The following is a 21,240-nucleotide window of genomic DNA, read 5'->3' on the forward strand; positions in this document are numbered from 1 at the left end:
TTGTCAACTTTTTGACTCAAAGGCCCCTGTTGTCCAACAGAATATTTGAAGGTCCCCCCTCCATATACAATACAACATTTCTGCTTTAATTATGAAATAGCTGCTTGGTTTCAAACTTTGTTTTATTTATATATTGAATCAATTAATTTGATTGATTAAATATATTAAATTCTGTAAAATGTGCATATAAAACTATATATAGCAATTAATTTTACAGATTATTTAATATTTTAATAATAACTTAAGTAAGTTAGTAGTTAATAATTTATTTAAATTTTCAGGCCATCCTTTGGCTCCCTTGGAGAACCATGATTTAGATTACTTTTGCCAACACTCTCACTTAAAGTTAATCTTTAACAACACAAATGACTTAATAAGACCTCTATAATTACTCTTTTAACCAAAAAAAAAAAAAAAAGCTTACTATATATTATAATGTTCTTTAGACAAAATATAGAATTTTAATATTGGCCATTTATCATTATTAAAACCCAATCTTTGTTGTATTTTGCTTTGAGGAAGTTTAAATATTTAATTTGAAGGTGAAGAATAGGATTTTTGCAGTGTGGTAAATTTATACAGTCAGATATTTCCCCTCTATCCTTGAAGCTGAGAACAAATCCATACATTCTAATCTAACGAAGGACACATTCAAAGCAGCTCCCCAAAACCCACATCCATCTTCAGGAAAACAGGACACTGGTGTTTTGGCAGAGCTTGAGTTATGACACCAAGCGTCAGTGGCTGCATCAAACTCCATTCTCTCTGAAGGACCTTTGTGGAAATGGCATGATTAATCCATCAGGGGACGTGACTGTGCGGGGTGTATGCATGGCAGGGGGAATTAAATTACAGGGCTGTAGCAGGGACCATCCCAGCACAGTGCATTTGAAAGTGTGGCAGCTTTAGCTGATGGATGTCGCTGGTCTTAATAGGCTGGTGGTGTGTGAATTGAGGCATTGACTCCCTCCCACTCTGTGTCCTGTACATTGGTGTTAAGGTTGACATGGGAGATAAGAGAAGTAAGTAAAACAAGAATTTGAGTACGCAAATGTCCATGAGGGCTTATAAACATAAAGAATCTCATGATCTCATTGCGTATAAATATAGTGGGTGTATTGATTGAAAGAACAGCATCATTTAAACACATCTCAGAGGAATCGATCAGCACGTGTACGTCCAGAGTAAACTGTCCTATTTTAAATTACATACACATGGTTGTCTCTCTCTATACAGTACGGTCAGTAGTTGAAAATATTGATTGCAGTCGTGCAAAGGCATCGGATGTACATTATAACAAATGTTCTCTTTGCATTATAATAGAGGAGCGACAAATGTGCCCGATCGATGAAGAGAAGGTCAGGGAATGGACTCTGGCCGCAGCTCTAATAGAGAAGTCAATGAGGAACTGCTGTAATCACTGTAGTGAATTCAATAAAGGAATGTGGAACTGAGGGATGCAGGCAGTTACTGCCAATTACTTTAAAGAAACAAGAAAACATCAGTGTTAAATTCTTCCTGAAATGCATAAAATGACTATTAACGGGGCTGTTGCTATTCATTTAACAGCCCACGGTTTTATTGTAGAGATATGTTGGTGAATGCAAAGTTGTAACACAAGAAAACAGAACAGTTCATGATTGTCTGACAGATTGCAGCGAATCAACATCAGCATGAAAGCAGAAGTGAACTCCTAAACCATGCATATAAAATCATTTATAGTGGCCATTCAAAAATGTTATTGTACAATAATTGTAAAAATATTGGCAGATAACTAAGATTTGTTCCATTGGCTGACTGGAGAATACACTTGTGAAATGTCACTAAACCCAAGCGACAAGCCGCAAGTGTCACTGAAAATGGGTACATTAGTGACTCCTGCTGTAACAGGGATATCATGATGCCTCTCAGAAGTGTATTTTGATAATTGAGATTAATGTTGCAGTGCCTCGAGAGACACCATAAGTGTTTATTCTGAGATTAGCAGTTGTAAATGTTGAGGACCCTTTCGAACCATAAGATCTGCCGCCTGTAATAAGCACATTTGTGGATTTGAAAATAACAAACAGTCATTGACATTTCCGTTTAATTCTTTTCACTTCCTTAATCCTTCACAATAGATGGCAGTATAAGCTTTATATCCTGTCTCTGCTTACACTTGACCTCACACGGTAACAAAACATGGGGAAAATATTTTTCTGTAAGCAGCAAGTATGTATGCAGTATTTTTCATTTTCTCCACTTAAAAAGTGTGTTGCAACTGCACAATACATAGTTTTATTCTCTTTCTGCAGTGTTGACCAGTCATATGCTGATACTCGTAATGTCCATAAGGGGATGATGTATAATTGCTTTAATCATTTCTTATTCAAATTTTCACCGTGCTTTCTAAGGCATATCAATTTTGTTAATACCATGTAATTAAAATATGTCAGTGCACTACAACGCTCAGGCTGTATTAATGACCGTGAAAATTGTTTTAATTAAATAGCCAATTATAGTAAAGCCCCAACCATGAGAATTGACATTTAAATGAGCTTTATTTAAATTGCTTTCAATATTGTTTCATCAGAATTTCTCACGCGGTGAATTAATCACTTGCCCATGTGCATGTACAAAGCGCCATTAACTATTGAAATGCTGTTATTATTCATTTCATTTCAAGCATGAATTCATACAATACACGTCTGTGCTTCTATAAACTTTGTGACTGAACTGCGACAACTAAACAGCCTTTCACGCAAGTTGCAAAACACAACGAACTTAACAGTCAGTGGTTTAAAAAACACGCTCAGCGTGTTGTCTGTTGTTCTGTTTGTTTATCTTTACTGTGAGGATTACAAACGGTACTTTGTAAACCTTGCTCAACATCAGCAATAGCAGGAGTTCTTGTGAAGTTCATTGTTTCAGATCTACCTGCTCTGAAAGAAAGGAACACACGTGCGCGCTGTGTCTCTTCCAAACTCTCTTTGTTTCTTGGCTCCTCCTCCGGACCACAATGTGACAGATTCAACTCGTCCGAGCACCAGCGCAGCTCTTCACTTATTCCCACTGTCACTATTACGCTTTGATCGATGTCGTGACGCATAGACAGTATCTCGCTTTCCCCCCGTGCCAGGTTGATTTTACTTTTCGAGTTGTTTTTGTTGTTGTTTTATCATTAGTTCTCCCGTGATACGTTACTTTTGTCCGAACACTTTCAAGACGTTTATTTAGTGTTGAACATGGCCACACCGGCTGCGCTGCTGCCCGCGACACCGATGGCCCATGCGCCTCCGATGTCAGTCGCCGCGGCGGTCAACTCCTCGACCCCGGCGACCCTCTCGCCCTCACCGTCCATCACCCCATCCGGACCAAGCCTCTTCAGATCGGAACTGCTCTCCTCCGCGAGCCCGGGCATCCCCATCGGAAATCTCCCGCACAAACCCGTGTACTCCACTCCGTCTCCAGTGGAAAACACCCCGCAAAACAACGAGTGTAAAATGGTCGAGGTCCGAGGCGCAAAGCTCGCGTCTTTCACTGTCAACGGCAACGAGCTCATCTGCCTCCCGCAGGCGTTTGACCTCTTTCTCAAGCACCTGGTCGGTGGACTGCACACCGTGTACACGAAACTCAAACGTCTGGAGATAACGCCTGTGGTGTGCAACGTGGAGCAGGTTCGCATCCTCCGTGGACTGGGCGCGATTCAGCCCGGAGTCAATCGCTGCAAACTTATATCGAGAAAAGACTTCGAGGTCCTGTATAACGACTGCACCAATGCAAGGTAAACATAACCTTTTCAAAGTCTTCTTTTACACTGTAAAACATGCTTTGAAAAGTTTAAAAGTTGCACTAACAGAATTAAAGTACTTGGCACCTTGCACCATGCGGCTTTATTGAGCTCATATCAGCACCGTATCTTGCGCTACTTGGACAAACTCTTCTTTGCTGAGCACAGCACATTTATCTGCTTATGATCCAGTTTGGCCTTTGATAGTCGTTGCACATCTCATGTTACTTTTACACTGAAATGCATCACGTTGAACACACCACACTCACCTTTTGCACAGGACAGGTGTCTTTCACCATCAATCAGGCAGTCAGAATAGGACTCAGTGTAGCTCACTGTCTCTTTCTAAAACGTATCATGTGTGAACAAACACTTTTGGAGATAGATATGGAAAAGAGAGAGGGAGAGGGATCGTATCAGTCAAATATATTAATATTTAATGGGACTAGTCTGCTTTTGTTACGAGTTAAACTGAATGTCAACTCACAGGTTAATCGGCAGTTGTCCCGTGGTTGGGTATCAGATGCACCACAAGTATTAGGCTTCTTCTAGGACTCCCTATAAAGTCTTCGGTTGTTTTAAACGTTGTGTATGACTCATGCAGTTTACATAATCAAAATAACTACAGGAATGTCTCAGTTACATTTGAAAACCTAACGAATTTGCAGTGACTCACAACGTGACGTAATTATATTAGTCCAGGTAGTTATTGAGAATGTCGTTATCAGTTCAGACAACTGGTCATAAAAGCTCTATATTCTGTCATTATGTAGTTTGCAGCTGACACTGTTGCCATTAAAGTTCGCTTGCTTTGAAAACAACGAACCTTTAGTAGCTTATTAATAACGCAAATTTGTCTGACCTTTAGAATGATGGCAAACATATTGATACATTTGCGCGCCATTGCGCTCGAGAGTACGGATTGGCGGTTACTGAAGTATCGATATATAGTGATGTGGTATCGTTCCTCAAATATAAAAAAATACGAATACTAAGCTTTTTCCCCACACACTTATTTTGTTTAGCTAATTTAACTAGGAATTTCATGTGTAGCCTATAATATGTATGTAATTGGACAACTAAATACACTCAAATGCTGCAGCCAATCAATGACAGAGAACGTCGAATGCTGACGCTGCATTCAAACAAGGCTGCGTTTCCTAAAACTACCATAAAACCACTGACATTTTTGTGGTTATCTTAAGCTTAATGATGCTTTTTGGAAATACAGCTCAGAACAAAGTTTATGAGAGAACACAATATAGATCCATTAGATTGAGTTATTTCACAATAAAACAACTGTACACTTGCTTAGCAGTTAAAGAGATCCATGTGAGCCTTGTTTAAAAGAACAGTACAGGTTTCCTTATCTAAACCTTGGTGTCTGTGAGGAAATTTATGGCAGCGGCTCATGGCTGCTTGCTTATTAAAGAGCGCATTTAGGCAGCCATTGGCAGTGGCGAGAAGATGTTAAGCGCTTGTGACACAAGTTACTGGAACGAGATTAGAATCTCTGATTCCTGCCTGAGCGCTCGCTCCCCGGCGGTGTCTAATATAGAAATTGATTCTCTGCAGAAATTAATTAATTTTTCATATTGCCTAGAGCGGCAGTTTTAAAAGGGTGCTCTCTAACAGTCCTCCCGCCCTTTTTGTCTCCACTTTGAATTATATCCTAATCGTATTAATACTTTTTGCCTCAGGATTAATCTGCAAATTTACAAATGTGTTTTGAAATTTGTCCCACAACATATTTATGCGAGAAGTAGACCGTTCTCCCGACCGCAAATTTGCTCGTTTGTGCACATGAAAATGTATGTGAGAATCTAAACTCTGACCAGCTCTAGTCAGAACCGCCAACTTTAAATGTTTCTATCTTTGTATAATGACTATTTAATCGATGTCTGGCCTCCTAATGTTTTAAATTTGGCAGAGCCGAATGGAGATCAGATAGCAGGGGCAGACAGCATGAGCTAAACTCTTGGACCTCTGTCCCTTGAATTCTCTAAAGACCTGAGTGAGAAGTTTAAATTGAGAGAGCCGTGAGATGGCTATTTTAGTTTTGTCGAATTGGTGGCTAATTTCATTCATACGTTTTTGTTTAGCTTAGGATTAGGCCTTCGTAATTTTTTCTAAAAATCGTACAAATTTATATGAAAAAGGCCACCTTGTCAAATAGATCTCACAATGAATTTTTTGGTTGGGGTACAAAGGGTGGCTGCTGGATTCAGAAATGACTCACACTGAGTCAAAGTTTGGCACTTTGACTCATCATGACCGGATAAAGGGATTTTGCTCAACTGGCACATTATTGTTTCCTTAAAAAGGTTGTTAAAACAACATTGTTAAAACAGGGAGAAGAAACTAAACCACGCATCCACCCCATGTTGTGAGACTCAAATAACTTTCAGTGTCCTGTTTTTGGAGCAATGCTGCTGTTATTCATCAAAACTGACTACTTCCTCAGCGCTTCTCTTTGTTGAAAAGATATGTCTTCTCTGACCGTCATCTAATCCATGAGCTTTTTCTGGCAGACAGAAAAAAATGCCCTGTAGGTGCTGACTTGGTCTGTCTGCTTCACAGAGTCATTCATCACTCCGAGCATTTCCTTTTATGACTAAATTCTAACGGTAAATGTTTTCAAGCAACAAAACGCATCTTGGATCAGCATAAAAACTAATAGTTGATTTACTGCAGCACTTCACAGTGCTCAACAGACTGCGCAATCGGTTTCTGTTGTGCACAAACACAATGTTTTCCATTATTTAAAGGCTGATTCACTAACATGGAAGGTTTGAATGTCCATAAAAGGCTTGCTGTGTTTTTGTTTTTGCTCGTAATAGTAAAAAAAAAATGCTTATGTCTTCCTCAACAGTTAGCCTGCACTTAGTCAGCCTTTATTTACTGAATTATTTATTTTCGTAGAATTACATTCACTTCCAGAAAGTCTTTAACGGATGTGATGTATCACGACTCATTGGCTTTGTGTTGTGACCTTTCTCTTAGAAACTCTCCATCTGTGAAGTGGAGCTTATGCAGGCCTACGTGTTCATTAGTGTGTGCGTTTGTGAGAAAGCGAGCAAGAAAGTGAGATGACGGACGTAGCTTAACCCAAACCTTTTGCGAATGCTCTGCAAAAATGGGTATTTGTGTCTTTGAAGATTTTCCTGTCACAGAGTTAAATTCGTGTGAATGCTCGGTGTGAGAGGAGTGTGTCAGTGTGTGTTCCCGTTCTCTGATCTTCAAATGGGAGACGTTTTAAAGGCCACGGATTACAGTCAAAACAAATACTCGTAGCAGCGGCACTGGCACCCTAGACAGCAAATTATCCGCAGACAATTAATTGATGTCAGTGTGATTGCTTTCATTTAGAAATTCCTGTTATCTTGTACTCACCCGCTGTTTTTCCCTCTTTCTCATGCACACGTACACAAACGCACTAACCTCAAACAGTCGTCTCTACACGTCTCTCTCTTCCCTTGACCTTCAGGTCCTTTCCAGCAGTAACACGAGCCTCTATCAGTCAGCAAGGTTTGATTCGGCCCTTCCACAGTGTGTTAGTGCGGAGTGAGGGATTAGTGGAAGGAAAATAGAAGAGTGTGTGAATGTGCGACACCGAACCAGATCCGTAATCCATCCACACGATTCTTCTGCACTTGTATTATCACGAAAGGTTTCGATTGCCTCGCTTTCAAGGCTGCAGTATATTTTTAATCCTCTAATATCAATCATTACATACGGCTGTGGAGTTTATGGTCGGCTGTTGTACATATGTGGTTGAAACAGATACCCTTTGTGTGTGTGTGTTCAGATCTCTCAAAGCTTTAGTGACTCTATTGGAAACCTCCGATGCAGCTGCTCAGACAGCTGATAGCTTTGTAGTGGCATGCTGCGTATCATAAAAGAAATGTGTTGGCGAACAAGGGCTTAAAATACTGTTGATGTCTTTATGGTGCTATTGTGTTCGCGTGTGTCCATCTGCTGTTGTGTGTGCAAGTGTACGACTGTGTGTTCTCGGAGATGAGGTGGATTGATGAGAGTTTGGAAAATATCACCTTACATGCACAGTGTGTGGGTTCCTTTGTGTGTGTGCTGTTTGTTTAGATGCAGTCAAACAGAACGTAGGTAATTAAATGTTTAGTGAGATGCACCATGTGTGTTTCTAAGAATTTGTCACTCAGTTAATAAATGCAGTAAACTTAGTTTACACACGTCAACAATCTAGAAGTGTGTTCCTATTACCAATTTCTATGCACCTTAAATGTATACGAGTGAAACCATCTTAATAATTAATTCTAAAAAAAATTACAAATATTTTCTAACAATATAATGAATTATTAACTCATAAACTATGATGAACTATTATAAATTAAGTTATATTTAAATTATAAATTAGTATGCATCTTAAATTCATAAATATTACATTTTTGTGGGATGCACAACATGACTTTATATAACCTATGATCTATTTTAATGCACTTTTTGACCTTCCAGTATAGTCACAAGGTTCTGCAAAAGTGCTCTCAATGATATAATTTCCTGTTTTTTTTTTAAATTATTATTAAATATTATTATTGTTTTTATTATTATTTAATTTAATGTTATTTATTTATTTTATTTTTTTTTTCATTTTTAGTATTGATTCTGTATGTTGGTTAGACCATATGACTTTTGTTGGTCATTTCACATGACTTTAATTTGACAGATTTGACAATTTTTCAAAGATAAACAAGCAGTGAAGCAGTTTTGTAAATAAAAAAAAAAAAAAGAAAGAAAGAAATATCTCTCCCTCTATATATAAATATTTATAAACATATTAAGTAAATATATTTATATTCAACCATTAGCTAATATCTATATATTAACAAATAATAATGTAATAATTATTATAATTATAATAACATAGCAAACCAATTAAATATAAGTTTTTTTTTCAAGAATTTTAATATTAATTTTAAAAGTAATTTTACATTAAAAAATGCTCATTATAGAAGATTTGTGAAGTCACTGTATATATCAATTTAATTATTTTAATGTATTTTTGAATTATTGAAAAAAAAAATCATCCGTAGATAGTCTCATGTGATACATATTCAAGATCTAAAGAGGAGATGATTAAATCTAACAGCCTGGATATCTGAGTATCTCTTTTATGTTGAACTGAGGTTTAAAGTTTATCTTGAAGTGGTTGTGGTCTGGCTTTGAATGGATGAGTTACATTCATGTCAGTATAAAGCACCTCTTCATTGGGCATAAAGTTCATCATGGGGTGTCAGCACTTTGTTCATTATTGTTCTTTCTCTGTTTGATCTGTGGGAAACTCCAGCTGCTGTTTATCACACACACACACACACACAGAAATGTATAGTGTTGACACTTGCTCTCAGCATTACGTGTTCACACACACACACACACACACATCTTCATAGGTGCACACACCCACTCATGTTGGTCTTTAGGACATAACGGTGCTTAGTTCTTGTTTTTTTCTCTTTTTGCTGAGCAGGTGAAACACACTGTAAAACAAATGATGGATTACTCTGATAACAGCTGTTCTCGCAATGTTGCGCGCACAAGTTAAATATGATGTCTGTGGACTCGAGGGGCCTTAATCATAAAACATGAGCAGAACAGATCTTTGTGTAAATCGTAAGTAAAGCCATTTGTACACAAATTGTACCAAGGGGTTTATCCTTAATTGACAAAATTTTCATTCGGGTGCTCAAAAAGACATTTTTTGGATCCATTAGCTGTTTGCATATGATGTGTTTTAGCATCTGATAGTTCTCTTGTGTATTCAGCGTAATGGTGGTGTAAGCAATGCTCTGAAAGTTCCCCTGGTGTTTACAGAATGTTACAAAGCTAATGAAACACAGGAGGACATTAGAGATAGAGTAAACATGTCTTTTCAAATGGAGTGTGTGTTTGTGTACGGGTGTGTCGGTGTGTGTGGAGGGTCGAGGAAGGAATGTGTGTGTATGTATACGTGTGTGTGCGCGTTGGCACTGATGGCCTCTGTGGGAAGGCGAGCCAGCATGGAAGAGAGGAGGACGTCAGGGGGAGATTTTAATTAAAGTATGAAATGAGAGGTCACGCGCTCTGACCCCCCCTCCACTCACTACACACACAAGGACATGCTATCTCTTTCTTACTTTCTCCATTCCTCTCTCTCTCTCGTACACACGCTAGCAGTCTCCTCCTCTCTCTCTCAGCTTGATGAGTTTTCCATGAAAGGGTTTTTCATTAATTCCACCTCAGGGAGTCTCTCTGTTCCGGCTCCCTCTGAAGCACATGGAAATCTAAAGTGTGTGTGTGTGTGTGTGTGTGTTTCTGTTTGTACGCGGCCACCATGATGTTTTGACTCGGTCTGATTATTAACACACTGTTCTGGCTGTTTGATCATGAAGTCTCACACACAGACACACATGGTCGATGATCTTGTTGATGAGAGAGGATGATGGACAGGACAGAAATGGTTCGTTAGTTTTCTGTGATTGCTTCATAATGGGACATTTTAAACATTGAATTACAGGAGGTTTAGAATCATTTAATGCTGAAAAACACCTGGAGGTGGAATAACAGGAAGGGATAGAAACACTATGAGCTTCAGTGTATTTATTAGCTGATGTTCATTTTCTTTCTCATATGCTCTTCTGTAAAAATGTGCCTCTATCTACATTTTTGCAAAACTATACAACATACCTACATGTGTACATGCAATTAATTGCAGATATTTTTTGTTTTCTTTGCACCCAAAAAGTGTTCTCATAGCTTCATAACATGATGGTTGAACCACTGATGTCACATGGACTGTCAATGTCCTTACTACCTTTCTGGGCTTTGAACATGGTAGTTGCATTGCTGTCTATGCAGAGTCAAAAAGCTTTTGGATTTTATAAAAAATATTTGTTTTCCGAAGACGAACGAAGGTCTTACAGGTTTGGAACAACATGGGGGAGAGTAATTATGACAGAATTTAAATTTTTGGGTGAACTATCCCATTAAGATTATAGACTCAAGACTTCTTTTCTTGCACAATACTATGTTATGACCTCAAAACACTTTTACCATAGTGCTTGATTTGTAAACTTATATATATAGACTTGCTCGGTAGCTCACTTGGTACACCATTGCACTTGCGATGTGTAACGCGATCCCTTGAACCAAAAGTCAATAAAAGAGCTCAATTACTTGTAGAAGAAATCTAAAATGGCATAGTTTCTTCGACAAATGTTTTTTCATCTCATGTTTGCTTTTGTTAAAGGGTCATCGGATGCTCATTTTCCACAAGTTGATATGATTCTTTAGGGTCTTAATGAAAAGTCTATAATATACTTTGGTCAAAAATTCTCAACGATAGTGTAAAACAACACCCTTTTTACCTTGTCAAAATGAGCTCTGCAAAAATCATATCATTCTGGTCAAGGCTGCTTTAAATGCAAATGAGCTCTGATCGCCCCGCCCCTCTCTTCTCTCTGTGGAAAGACAAGCCTGTTTACTTTAGCTGCGTTTAGCCACTAAACTTGGTAACTAGCAATTTATTAGGAAAGGCGATCGCAAAGATTCATAAAACACCCTTATACTCACATCTGCTGTAGGTGAAGCTGGATCACAAATGATTCGCGCAAACATAGACCGATATATGTAGATCGGGAGGCGCATTCCCTTCACAAACGTAATCTACCGCATCTTCAGCTGCTCAGATTTCGGGAGTAAATGACGACCACTATGTTCATTATTACATCCAGCAACACAACACCGCAATTATTCAATCGGAGATATTCTTGTCTAACTTACATCCCTGCTCCGGCATTGAAACAAAGAGGGCGGACTGTTACAGCTGATCTGAGGTAAGATGCTCATGTCAATCAACTATCGTGGGAGCGGTCTTCTGTCTGTGTGACGCCACAACGACAGGCATCTAAAAATGGCTCAATTTGAAAAAGGGGATATTATTTTTACAGATTAATTAAAAACCACTGCATGGATTTTTATCATTATAGGGTAGATTTGTACATACACTGCCAACACACATTAATGTTCAAACAACATGTAAAAGTGACCTTAGCATCCGATGACCCCTTTAACACTATCGGTTGGGTATTGGGGTAGGGTTGAGTGTAGATTTTCAAACATTTTGAGTCTTAAATATATGTAATTAAGGCTGTCAGGCTAGTGTGTTAACTTAACTAATTAGTTATGAAAAAATAATGCGATTCAAATATTTTAACGCAGTTATCGCACTGGCCCCACCCCCAGACCTGTACTCTTCTTATATTTCATGTAGGTGACTGTTGACAAATACTGTATGATGCAGGGCAACAACTTCATAAATGCAGTCATGCCCTACAATTCAAGATACTGATGCAAAAAAATTCCCCTGCATGTGTTTTGTCTCATATTTAGCCTATACATTGCAAAAAATGCTTTTCTTATCTAGATGTTTTGCCTTGTTTCCAGCCAAAATCTCTAAAAATTGTTAAATCAAGAAGGATTTTCTAGACAAGTAAAAATTATTGTCTTGTTTTCAGAAAAAAAAAGTCACAGTTAACTGAGTTTTTGCTTGAAACAAGCAAAATATTCTGCCAATAGTGTAAGCAAAATAATCTTGTTTCTGCTTGAAATGATTATTTTGCTTACACAAACTAGTAATGAACCAATGGTTCAAAAGCCCATTCATAAGAGCTATTTACTTAATTCCTGAATGAATCAGCTGTTTAAATCAGTTAACATTATTCATTTACTCACCCTCATGTCATTTCAAACCTTTCTTTTGTGGAACATGAAATAAGGTATTTTGAAGACTGTTGGTAACAAAGCTGTTTTGGTTAACAATGACTTTCATCCTGTGTGCAAAAAATACTGAGCTGTTTCTCAAATTTTCTTCTTTTATGTTAAGTTTATGTGTAATAAATTCTATGTTGAATTAAATAAAATATTTTCTAAAGCTACAATTTGTAATGTCTACTTGATACTTTTTCATTTCACACAAAAATAGCTTTACATAATCTTTTGTGGGTATTTTCACAGTCAAATTTATTTAGCTATTATATAGATTAATTAATCGAAACATCATGTAATTAATTAGATTAAACATTTGAATCGACTGACAGCCCTAATTTTAATATAGTGTGCCTACACATTTGTGAATGGAAAAACTTCCAAAAATTTCGTATGATCTCACCATTAAAGATTAGGTTTGGAGTGCCGCTTCGTGCTTACTTTTATTTATTTATTTATTTATTTATTTAATCACAAATTATGTTTTCCTAAAAATCACATTGTATGAATTTGTACAAATTAGCAACCTTTCAGCAAATCTTATGTTATAATGCTGCAACTTTGTAAAATGCCAAATTGTTACTTACATTGCTTGAATGTTACAGGAAGTTGTTCCTCAACACATGGCCAGCTATAAACTGTTTGAGTGTTTACCTCATTTTTTATTCATGTGTTTTAATGAGGTAACCACTGATATTCAGTGGTTCAATACTCAACATGTGAGGGTTAAAAGATGCTGAAGTGGTTTCTGTCCCTCCTTCGTCTTTCCAATTCCAAGTTCTTAGTATATTACAGAACATTTGATACAATCAGAGCAGATTCAGAGTGACTTTCCTACTGCTGGACAAAGTATAAAAACAAGTTGCTGGCATGCTTTATTTCTCCTCTGATGCTATAAAACTATAAAAGATATGCAAATGAGAACATTAATCTAGGGATTTCACATCTACAGTGTGAAATCTCATGGTTACCCACAGGATTAATTACTAACCCTGGTTAAAGTATTAACAGTGTGTTAACAGTTACTATGAAAATCCCACATATGTTGTATTAATTCAGCCTCTGGAAACACTTAACAAACTTTCATTCTCCACATGCGATTCTCGCATTGATTTTAAAGTGACATCAGCGATGATTCAGCCAGATGACTGACTCACCTTTGCGCACTGTTTATAAATACAACATGACATGAATTATGCCATAACTTAAATCCACAATACTTTCATTCAGTCCATATACATTCATCTGTGGGAACACCAGTGAAGATTTTTTTTATATTCTCATAATTTTTGTCTATCAACTGAAAGCCCATGCAACTAAAATTTTCATGCATCAAAGTACAAAAAGACTATAAAAGTAATGTATTATAATGTATATTAACAAACGTCTTATGGGTTTGGAACAACATGAGGTTTGAGAGTAAATGATGACTGAATTTTTGTTTCTGAATAAAATAAAATAAAATAAAATAAAATAATAAAATAAAAGGTCTTTAAATACCCCAGCAAAAAAATAAATATACTAAAATGTATTTGAAATAATTTTTTAAATTATGCTTACTACATACTAGCATACTACGAATACGTTTACATATTTATGAGCTTAATAAAAATACCCTGCAGTTGTACTTTTAGTATACTAAACTGGTATTTTGTCCGCTAAATTAGTCTGCTGAATTCTAACAACTAATGTTATACTTAAAGGAGAAGTCCACTTCCAAAATAAAGATTCACATATAATGTACTCACCCCCTTGTCATCCAAGATGTTCACTTCTTTCTTTCGTCAGTCGTAAAGAAATTATGTTATTTGAGAAAAACATTTCTGCATTTTTCTCCATATAATGGACTAATATGGTGCCCCGATTTTGAACTTCCAAAAGGCAGTTTAAATGCGGCTTCAAACCCAAATGCGGTTGTAAACAATCCCAGCCGAGGAAGAAGGGTCTTATCTAGCGAAACGATCGGTTATTTTCATTAAAAAAATACAATTTAAATACTTTTTAATCTCAAGCGCTCATCTTGCCTTTCTCTCCCTGAACTCTGTGTATTTTGGCTCAAGACAGTTGTCGAAAAACTCCAAGCGTATTTTCCCCCCTTAACTTCAAAAATCATTTCAAAATCATCCTACATCGCTGCAGAAGTACCGACCCAGTGTTTGCAAAGTGAACATGCAAAGAAGATCAAACACTCTTAACAAAAAAGGTAAAACAGCAATGTAGGATGATTTAGAAGTTGAACATGATATGGGAGTTTTTCAACATACCCTAACTGTTATGAACCGGAACAAAAACAGTCCAGGCAGAGTAAGACAAGAGCGTTTGGCATTACAAAGTATATAAATTGTATTATTTTTATTAATATAACCAATCATTTCCCTAGATAAGACCCTTCTTTCTCGGCGGGGATAGATTCTCAGCAGCCCTAGATGATTTGTAGTCAGAAGTTGTAAATGCTTTCCTTTTTCCTACCAATGTCAGAGTGTCATAAAATATTTGAAGAAAACATTATATGACATTTCCATGCTTAATCTTAACGCTACCAGAGAAATTGTCATTCTTTGCCATAGATCTACTGTAGGAAGTGATAGCCTGAAAAGTGTTACAAAGCTTCACCATTAAGCAGTTTCACCCCTCTGGCTTTGAAACTAATGAGATTCTTCAGTCAAAAATGTCAAAAACTAATTGAGATGTCCAGACCATGGGGAGAACGTGGCACGGCTTTGACTGTATCTAGGTTTGTCAATCACTGCTATGTTTAGAACCGATCAAAAATCAAGAAACATTGCATTTTTAGTCTGTGCCGGTGTTTGTTTGTGATGTGTCTAGGAAACATGGCATGTAGAATGCAGCTGTTTGTGAAGTGCCTTGTTTGGACATAGACTAAATTGTTGTATTAAACTACAGTGGTGTTAAGTGCGCAGGAGAGAGCAGGGACAACTGGAAAGGCTGAGAGAGGGAAAAAAGATGGAAATACACATCTACATTCATACTTTTTAAAGAAGTCTCTTCTGCTTACCAAGCCTGCATTTATTTGATCCACAGTAAGGCAAAAGCAGTGCAATTTTTAAATATTTTTTATTATTTAAAATAACAGTTTTCTATTTGAATAAATGTTAAAGTGTAATTTATTCTTGTGATCAAAGCTAAGTTTTCAGCATCATTACTCCAGTTAGAAATCAGAATCATTCTAATATGCTGATTTGCTGTTCAAGAAACATTTATTATTATTATTATCATTATTATATAATATAATAACAATAATAATTAATAATTATCAGTAAAAACAGTGAGTACATTTTTCAGGATTCTTCGATGAATAGAAAGATCCAAATATCAGCATTTATCTGAAATAAAAAGGTTTTGTAACATTATACACTATAACATTCAAAAGCTTGGATTTTTTTTTTTTTTTTTTTGGTAAAGAAATTATAAAAAAATTCTACTTTTTATTTAGCAAGGATGCTTTAAATTGATCAAAAGTGCTGATAAAGACACTTATAATGTTACAAAAGACTTTTATTTCAGATGAATGCAGTTGTTCTGAACGTTCTATTCATCAAAGAAACCTGAAAAAAATCTACTCAGTGTTTTTAACAAAATAATAATAATAAATGTTTTTGAGCAGCACATCAGAATATTAGAATGATTGCTGAAGGATCATGTGACTGGAGTAATGATGCTAAATGTCAGCTTTGAAATCACAGGAATAAATTACATTTTAAAATATATTCAAAGAGAAAACTGTTATTTTAAATAGTAAAAATATTTAAAAACTTCACTTTTTGCTGTACTCTGGATCAAATAAATGCAGGCTTGGTGAGCAAAAGAGACTTCTTTAAACACATTAAAAATCTTACTACTCAAAAACTTTTGACTGGTAGCATAAATTACTACAACTTTAACTAAAATTAAAATTAAAATGGAAAATATCAAAATTAAAAAAAAAAAAAAAACAGTTCAAAATATTAATATCTCATTGATACTAAAATAACACCACAATTTCTTTGCCATGACAGTTTTACATCTAAATAAAAAAGACATTTCTTGTGTTTAGTTTGACTGAAGTGTATATTTGTAACCCTAATTTTTTTTTTTTTTTTTTTAAGGTCAAGATTATTTTAGCTGTAAACAGAATTTGCCATTTGTAACTTGTATTGAACCCAGAATGCTGCCAAAGGAAAGTATCCATTTGTGGGAAAACTCCGTTTTAGAAGCTGTGTGTAAACAAAGTGGATGGGAAAAAAAAAAAAAGTGAGCACTACTATGATGCTGTAAACTTTTTTTTCTCTCTCTTTTCGCTCTCTTTTTCTATCTTCTTAGAGGTAGCGCTTCTTTAAGTAGAACAGGATAATGCAGCAGTAACACATAAAGGTTTTGCCTAAAGCTTCCTTCACGCCTGTGACCTGATTAGTGCAGAAAGGACAGAGGAGGAAATTTTGCATTTCCCGAAAATGTGGAGAACAGACGAAAATAGAGATGGAGAGATCACAGTGCAACACACTGCTAAAAAAAGAGACAGAATGGATACTAAGGAATGAGGAAAAGATTAACCCGTCTAATGGTTGTGTCGATTCCACCTCATGTTTTTACACAACTGCTCTTACTGAGGGTCAAAAGAAAGTGGCAGTGCTTTCAAACAGTCCCAGTGAGAAGGTAAAGTTAACACACACACACACACACACACACACACACACACGGCCCATATCTGCCAAAAGCTACTGAGAGAGAGAAAAGCGAGTGATTTATATGCCAGCATGTGAAAATTACTATTTTTGTTGTGGAGTTTTATTGTATGAAGGACAAAAGGATGAGAGGAGAGGCAGTGGGATGTTAAATGACCTACATATGCACAAGACACAGCTTAGATTATGTCCTATATAGAGGTGAGTACACAGCTGAAATATTGTCCCTATAAATGGCAGGTGTTACTGGCTTTTAGTACTCTTGTTTCAGACCACAGTGTTGTTCTGTGATGGAAACACACTCCATTTACAGCTCCAATAAACTTCTTACATGCTAATCTAGTGCAGTGGTTCTTCTTATGCAAGTTTGACTTGAACAAATATAAAAACTTCATTATTATACTTAAATAAAATAAAATTTGTTTTAGAAAAAACAGCTTTTTACCTAATTTTCGATGTAATTTTGCCTTAGCAATTTTTTGAGAGAGAAGAAACAAGGTGCCTTCACTTCACTGAGATCCAAGTGAATATTTATCGGCCTCTCTGCCATCTTTTTTCTCTAAATATGCTCTTTTATCTCTGCTTGGTAAATCCTGAAGTTCTTAAAGCATTAACATGAAGGAAATACTGGCTTATATAGGTCTTAAAATTCCTCTAGTAATCCAGCGTAGCAGCTTTATAACCCTCCCTCTGATGATAGGATGTCACCTGTCAGGTCCCCATTGGCTTCTTCTGTAATGAGAGACAATAATAACAGCAAATTAAAGAGGTGCAAGAACCTGAACAGGAGAAATAGACTTTTACAATTAACCTTTTAACATCTGCCAGAGATGAGATTGAACTGTTCCCTGGTTACAATATGATCAAATCGACCTGTGAACTTACAGAACTGAACTGATACGATTCATAGCAGTTTGTCAAATAGAGACTAAGTAGTTAAATTTATTCAGGTGGTTTATAAGATGTGCGCTTCATTGTTTTGACTTCTATCTTTTCCTAAGCTCAGTTTTGTTACTTGCCTTTTTACACAAATAATGTGTACTTTTTTTTAGTATTAGAGTCACAAGTTCCTTTTTTTTTTTTGTAAGACATATGTATCTGAGACAAAATAAACTTTGTATGAAAAGCTTGTTTTAAACTAGGGCTGTCAGTTTAACGTGTTAATTAATTAGTAATGAAAAAATAGTGCGATTAAAATATTTTAACGCATTGGCCCCGCCCCAGACCGGTACAGCATCTTATATTTCATACGGTTGACTGTTGACAAATATGATGCAGGGCAACAACTCCACAAATGCAGTTATGCCCTAAAATTTAAGATATTAGTGCCAAAAATGCCCCTGTATATGTTTTGTCTCATATATGATTTTGTCCAATCTATCACAAGCTTAAATGTGATTTTATACATCAGTTCGGTAAATAATAAGTTGATATTGTGTTATATTTTAAACACTATATTATTTGTTTTTGCTCAATTTTGCAGAGAACATATTACCTTTGAAGCCATAGCAGAATTGTTGTGCTTCTCAGAGCAACGCAGTGGTGTTTAGTTTTTGAATGAATCCACATTTTGACTGAATCATGTGAATCAATGATTCAAAGGCCTATTTATAAAGAAAGCCATTTACTTAATTCCTGAATGAATCAGCCATTTGAACAATCGAATCAAATGAGTGAATAACTCATAAAGACATTTACCGGCACCTGCTGGCAGATTTAGTTTTTATCATTTCATTAAACAAAACAAAACAACAACAATAATAATAATAACAATAATAATAATAACATTGAAGGGATAGTTCACCCCTCCAAAAATTTTAATTCTGTCATCATTTACTCACCCCCACGCCTTGGTCAAATTTTTAATTTTTACAGTCAAATTTATTTTGCGATTCATTAGATTAATTAATTTACACATCATGTAATTAATTAGACTATACATTTTAATCGACTGACAGCCATAAAAGAACCTTTTTTGTCTAATGGTTCCATAAAGAAGCTTTAACATTTGAAAAACCTTTGTTTCACAAAAGGTTCTTTGTGGCGAAAGAAGGTTCTTCATATTTTAAAAAGGTAAGAAAGAGATGGTTCTTTAAAGAACCTTTGATTGAATGGTTCTTTGTGGAACCGGAAATAATTATTTTATGCCATCACTGTGAAGAACCTTTTAAAGCACCTTGATTTTTAAGAGTGTAAAAAACAATTTAGTGTTTCCTAAACTTGTGACACCCACATTTTATTCTTCCATATCAAGTAAATAATCTGTTGCCTTTTTTTCCTGCTACCCAAATTATTCAACAAAAACGATCTAACAAATAAATATCTTATTTGTTCTGTCCTTAATGGGAATTCTTTTAAGTTCTTCAGTAACTACAAACCAAAATTTGGTGCCAAATTACATAGTTTTTACTGACTGACAGATTTATTTGAGCTAAATGTGGAACCCTGTTACTGATTCTGTCTTCTTATTCTTCGATAAACTGCATCACACAAATCAGTGTTAGATGTGTTCCAAATTTTTGTAACAAGGTGGCAAAATACACAACATTATGTAAAGTAGAGAAAATAAAAGTGTTAAATACTCCTGAGGTGTTTTTTAACAGTTTCAGATCGTATTCAGGCAAATGATGGCAATCATTTGAAAGTCTCTCAAAACTAGTTGAAATTCAGCTTACTCTGACATGTTTTTAAACGACCTTTAAAATGTCTTACACAAAAGCAAGACAAGGTGGTGTAATGGTTGACTTCATATGGTACATATTTACTAACATACAAGACAAGTCAACAACTGCTAAATGACTCTGCTACACTCATCATTTGCTCATCATTAATTTCCGCCCCATGTGTGTCTGTTTACATGCTATACAATCACACTGAAAATATGTTTTCATTACGTTCAGTTTAAAACATTTATTAGGTTTTTCAGACTATACTTCTTCTTTTTTTCTCGGACTTTCTCATCAACACATTCGAGAGTATTTACACGATTCTCTGATTAATGTTTTAAATAAAATGACGGACTCTCATAATTACTGAAGCTTTGGAGCTTTGTAAATTAAATATAATTTCATCAATCATTTTTAGTTGTAATTGTGTATAATCTGTTATTAGTATAATATGAGTTTTTGTTTATAATGTCAACAGGCTTGTAAAGGCCAGCTGGCGTGCTGAAGTGCGTCAAATAGAATATTACAGTAACACACACAATCCTAACTGACTCACTGACTGATCTTGTTGAAGTTTGTTGGTGTGGCTGTTTGTGTGTGAATGTGTACGTCTGTTTGAGGAAGCAGTCTGTTTGTAAAATGTTTACAGTACTGCTTTTTTCCATTGCTGTTATTTCCTGTGCATGTGGATATTTGTGTGTGTGCACGTATGCTTTGGGAACAAGAATGTTAAAGTGTCTGTTTGTGTGTGTGTGTGTGTGTTTGAGACAGATGTTAAGTCTCTGTCTTTTTCTCTCCCCTTCTTTCTTCGTCCCCCTGCGGGGGCCACAACACTTATTTACATTTCATTCATCACAGAGAGCCGCAGATTGAAACACAAACAGTGGACTATTTGGGTTCAGTCTTTCACTGCGATAAGAGCTCCGATTACGCCCCATCATGAAGGAACTTCCTGTTTGAGCCCAGAATAAAGGATGTTTGCTCTTATCCTTTCAGCTCGGCTTTTTTTCATCAAAGAGCAGTTCCGTCTAAATGTTTTTCCATTTGTTTCAAGGTATGATTAATGCAAAAAGTTTTCAAGAGTACGTTTTTTCAAGTCAGGTCAAGTCACGTTTATTTCTATAGCACTTTATACAATACATATTTTCAAAGCTAACAGTAACAAACAAGAAAATAACAGTGTTCATGTATTTAATATTGCTGAATCAACTTAATTTATACCAACAGAATCAGATAGAAACATCTCTTTAAAGTAACATTTGCGGTTTAACACTTTTTACAGTGCAATATTGTCATTATTAAAGGAGAAGTTCACTTCCAGAACAAAAATTAGATAATTTACTCC

At 35.9% G+C, this 21,240-nt stretch overlaps 1 protein-coding gene across 1 annotated transcript in view; it reads left to right on the forward strand.

Annotated features, from left to right (window-relative positions):
* Positions 1-2,690: 2,690 nt before the first annotated feature.
* The window catches only part of dachc (dachshund c), a 71,398-nt gene continuing 52,848 nt past the window's right edge, over positions 2,691-21,240 (forward strand). The window contains exon 1 of the mRNA XM_051114498.1: positions 2,691-3,763. Within this exon, the coding sequence (XP_050970455.1) occupies positions 3,225-3,763 (539 nt within the window). The 5' untranslated portion in view covers positions 2,691-3,224. The remainder of the gene's footprint in view (positions 3,764-21,240) is intronic.

The sequence above is a fragment of the Labeo rohita genome, chromosome 1 (genome assembly GCF_022985175.1).
Source record: "Labeo rohita strain BAU-BD-2019 chromosome 1, IGBB_LRoh.1.0, whole genome shotgun sequence".
Classification (NCBI taxonomy): Eukaryota; Metazoa; Chordata; class Actinopteri; order Cypriniformes; family Cyprinidae; genus Labeo; species Labeo rohita.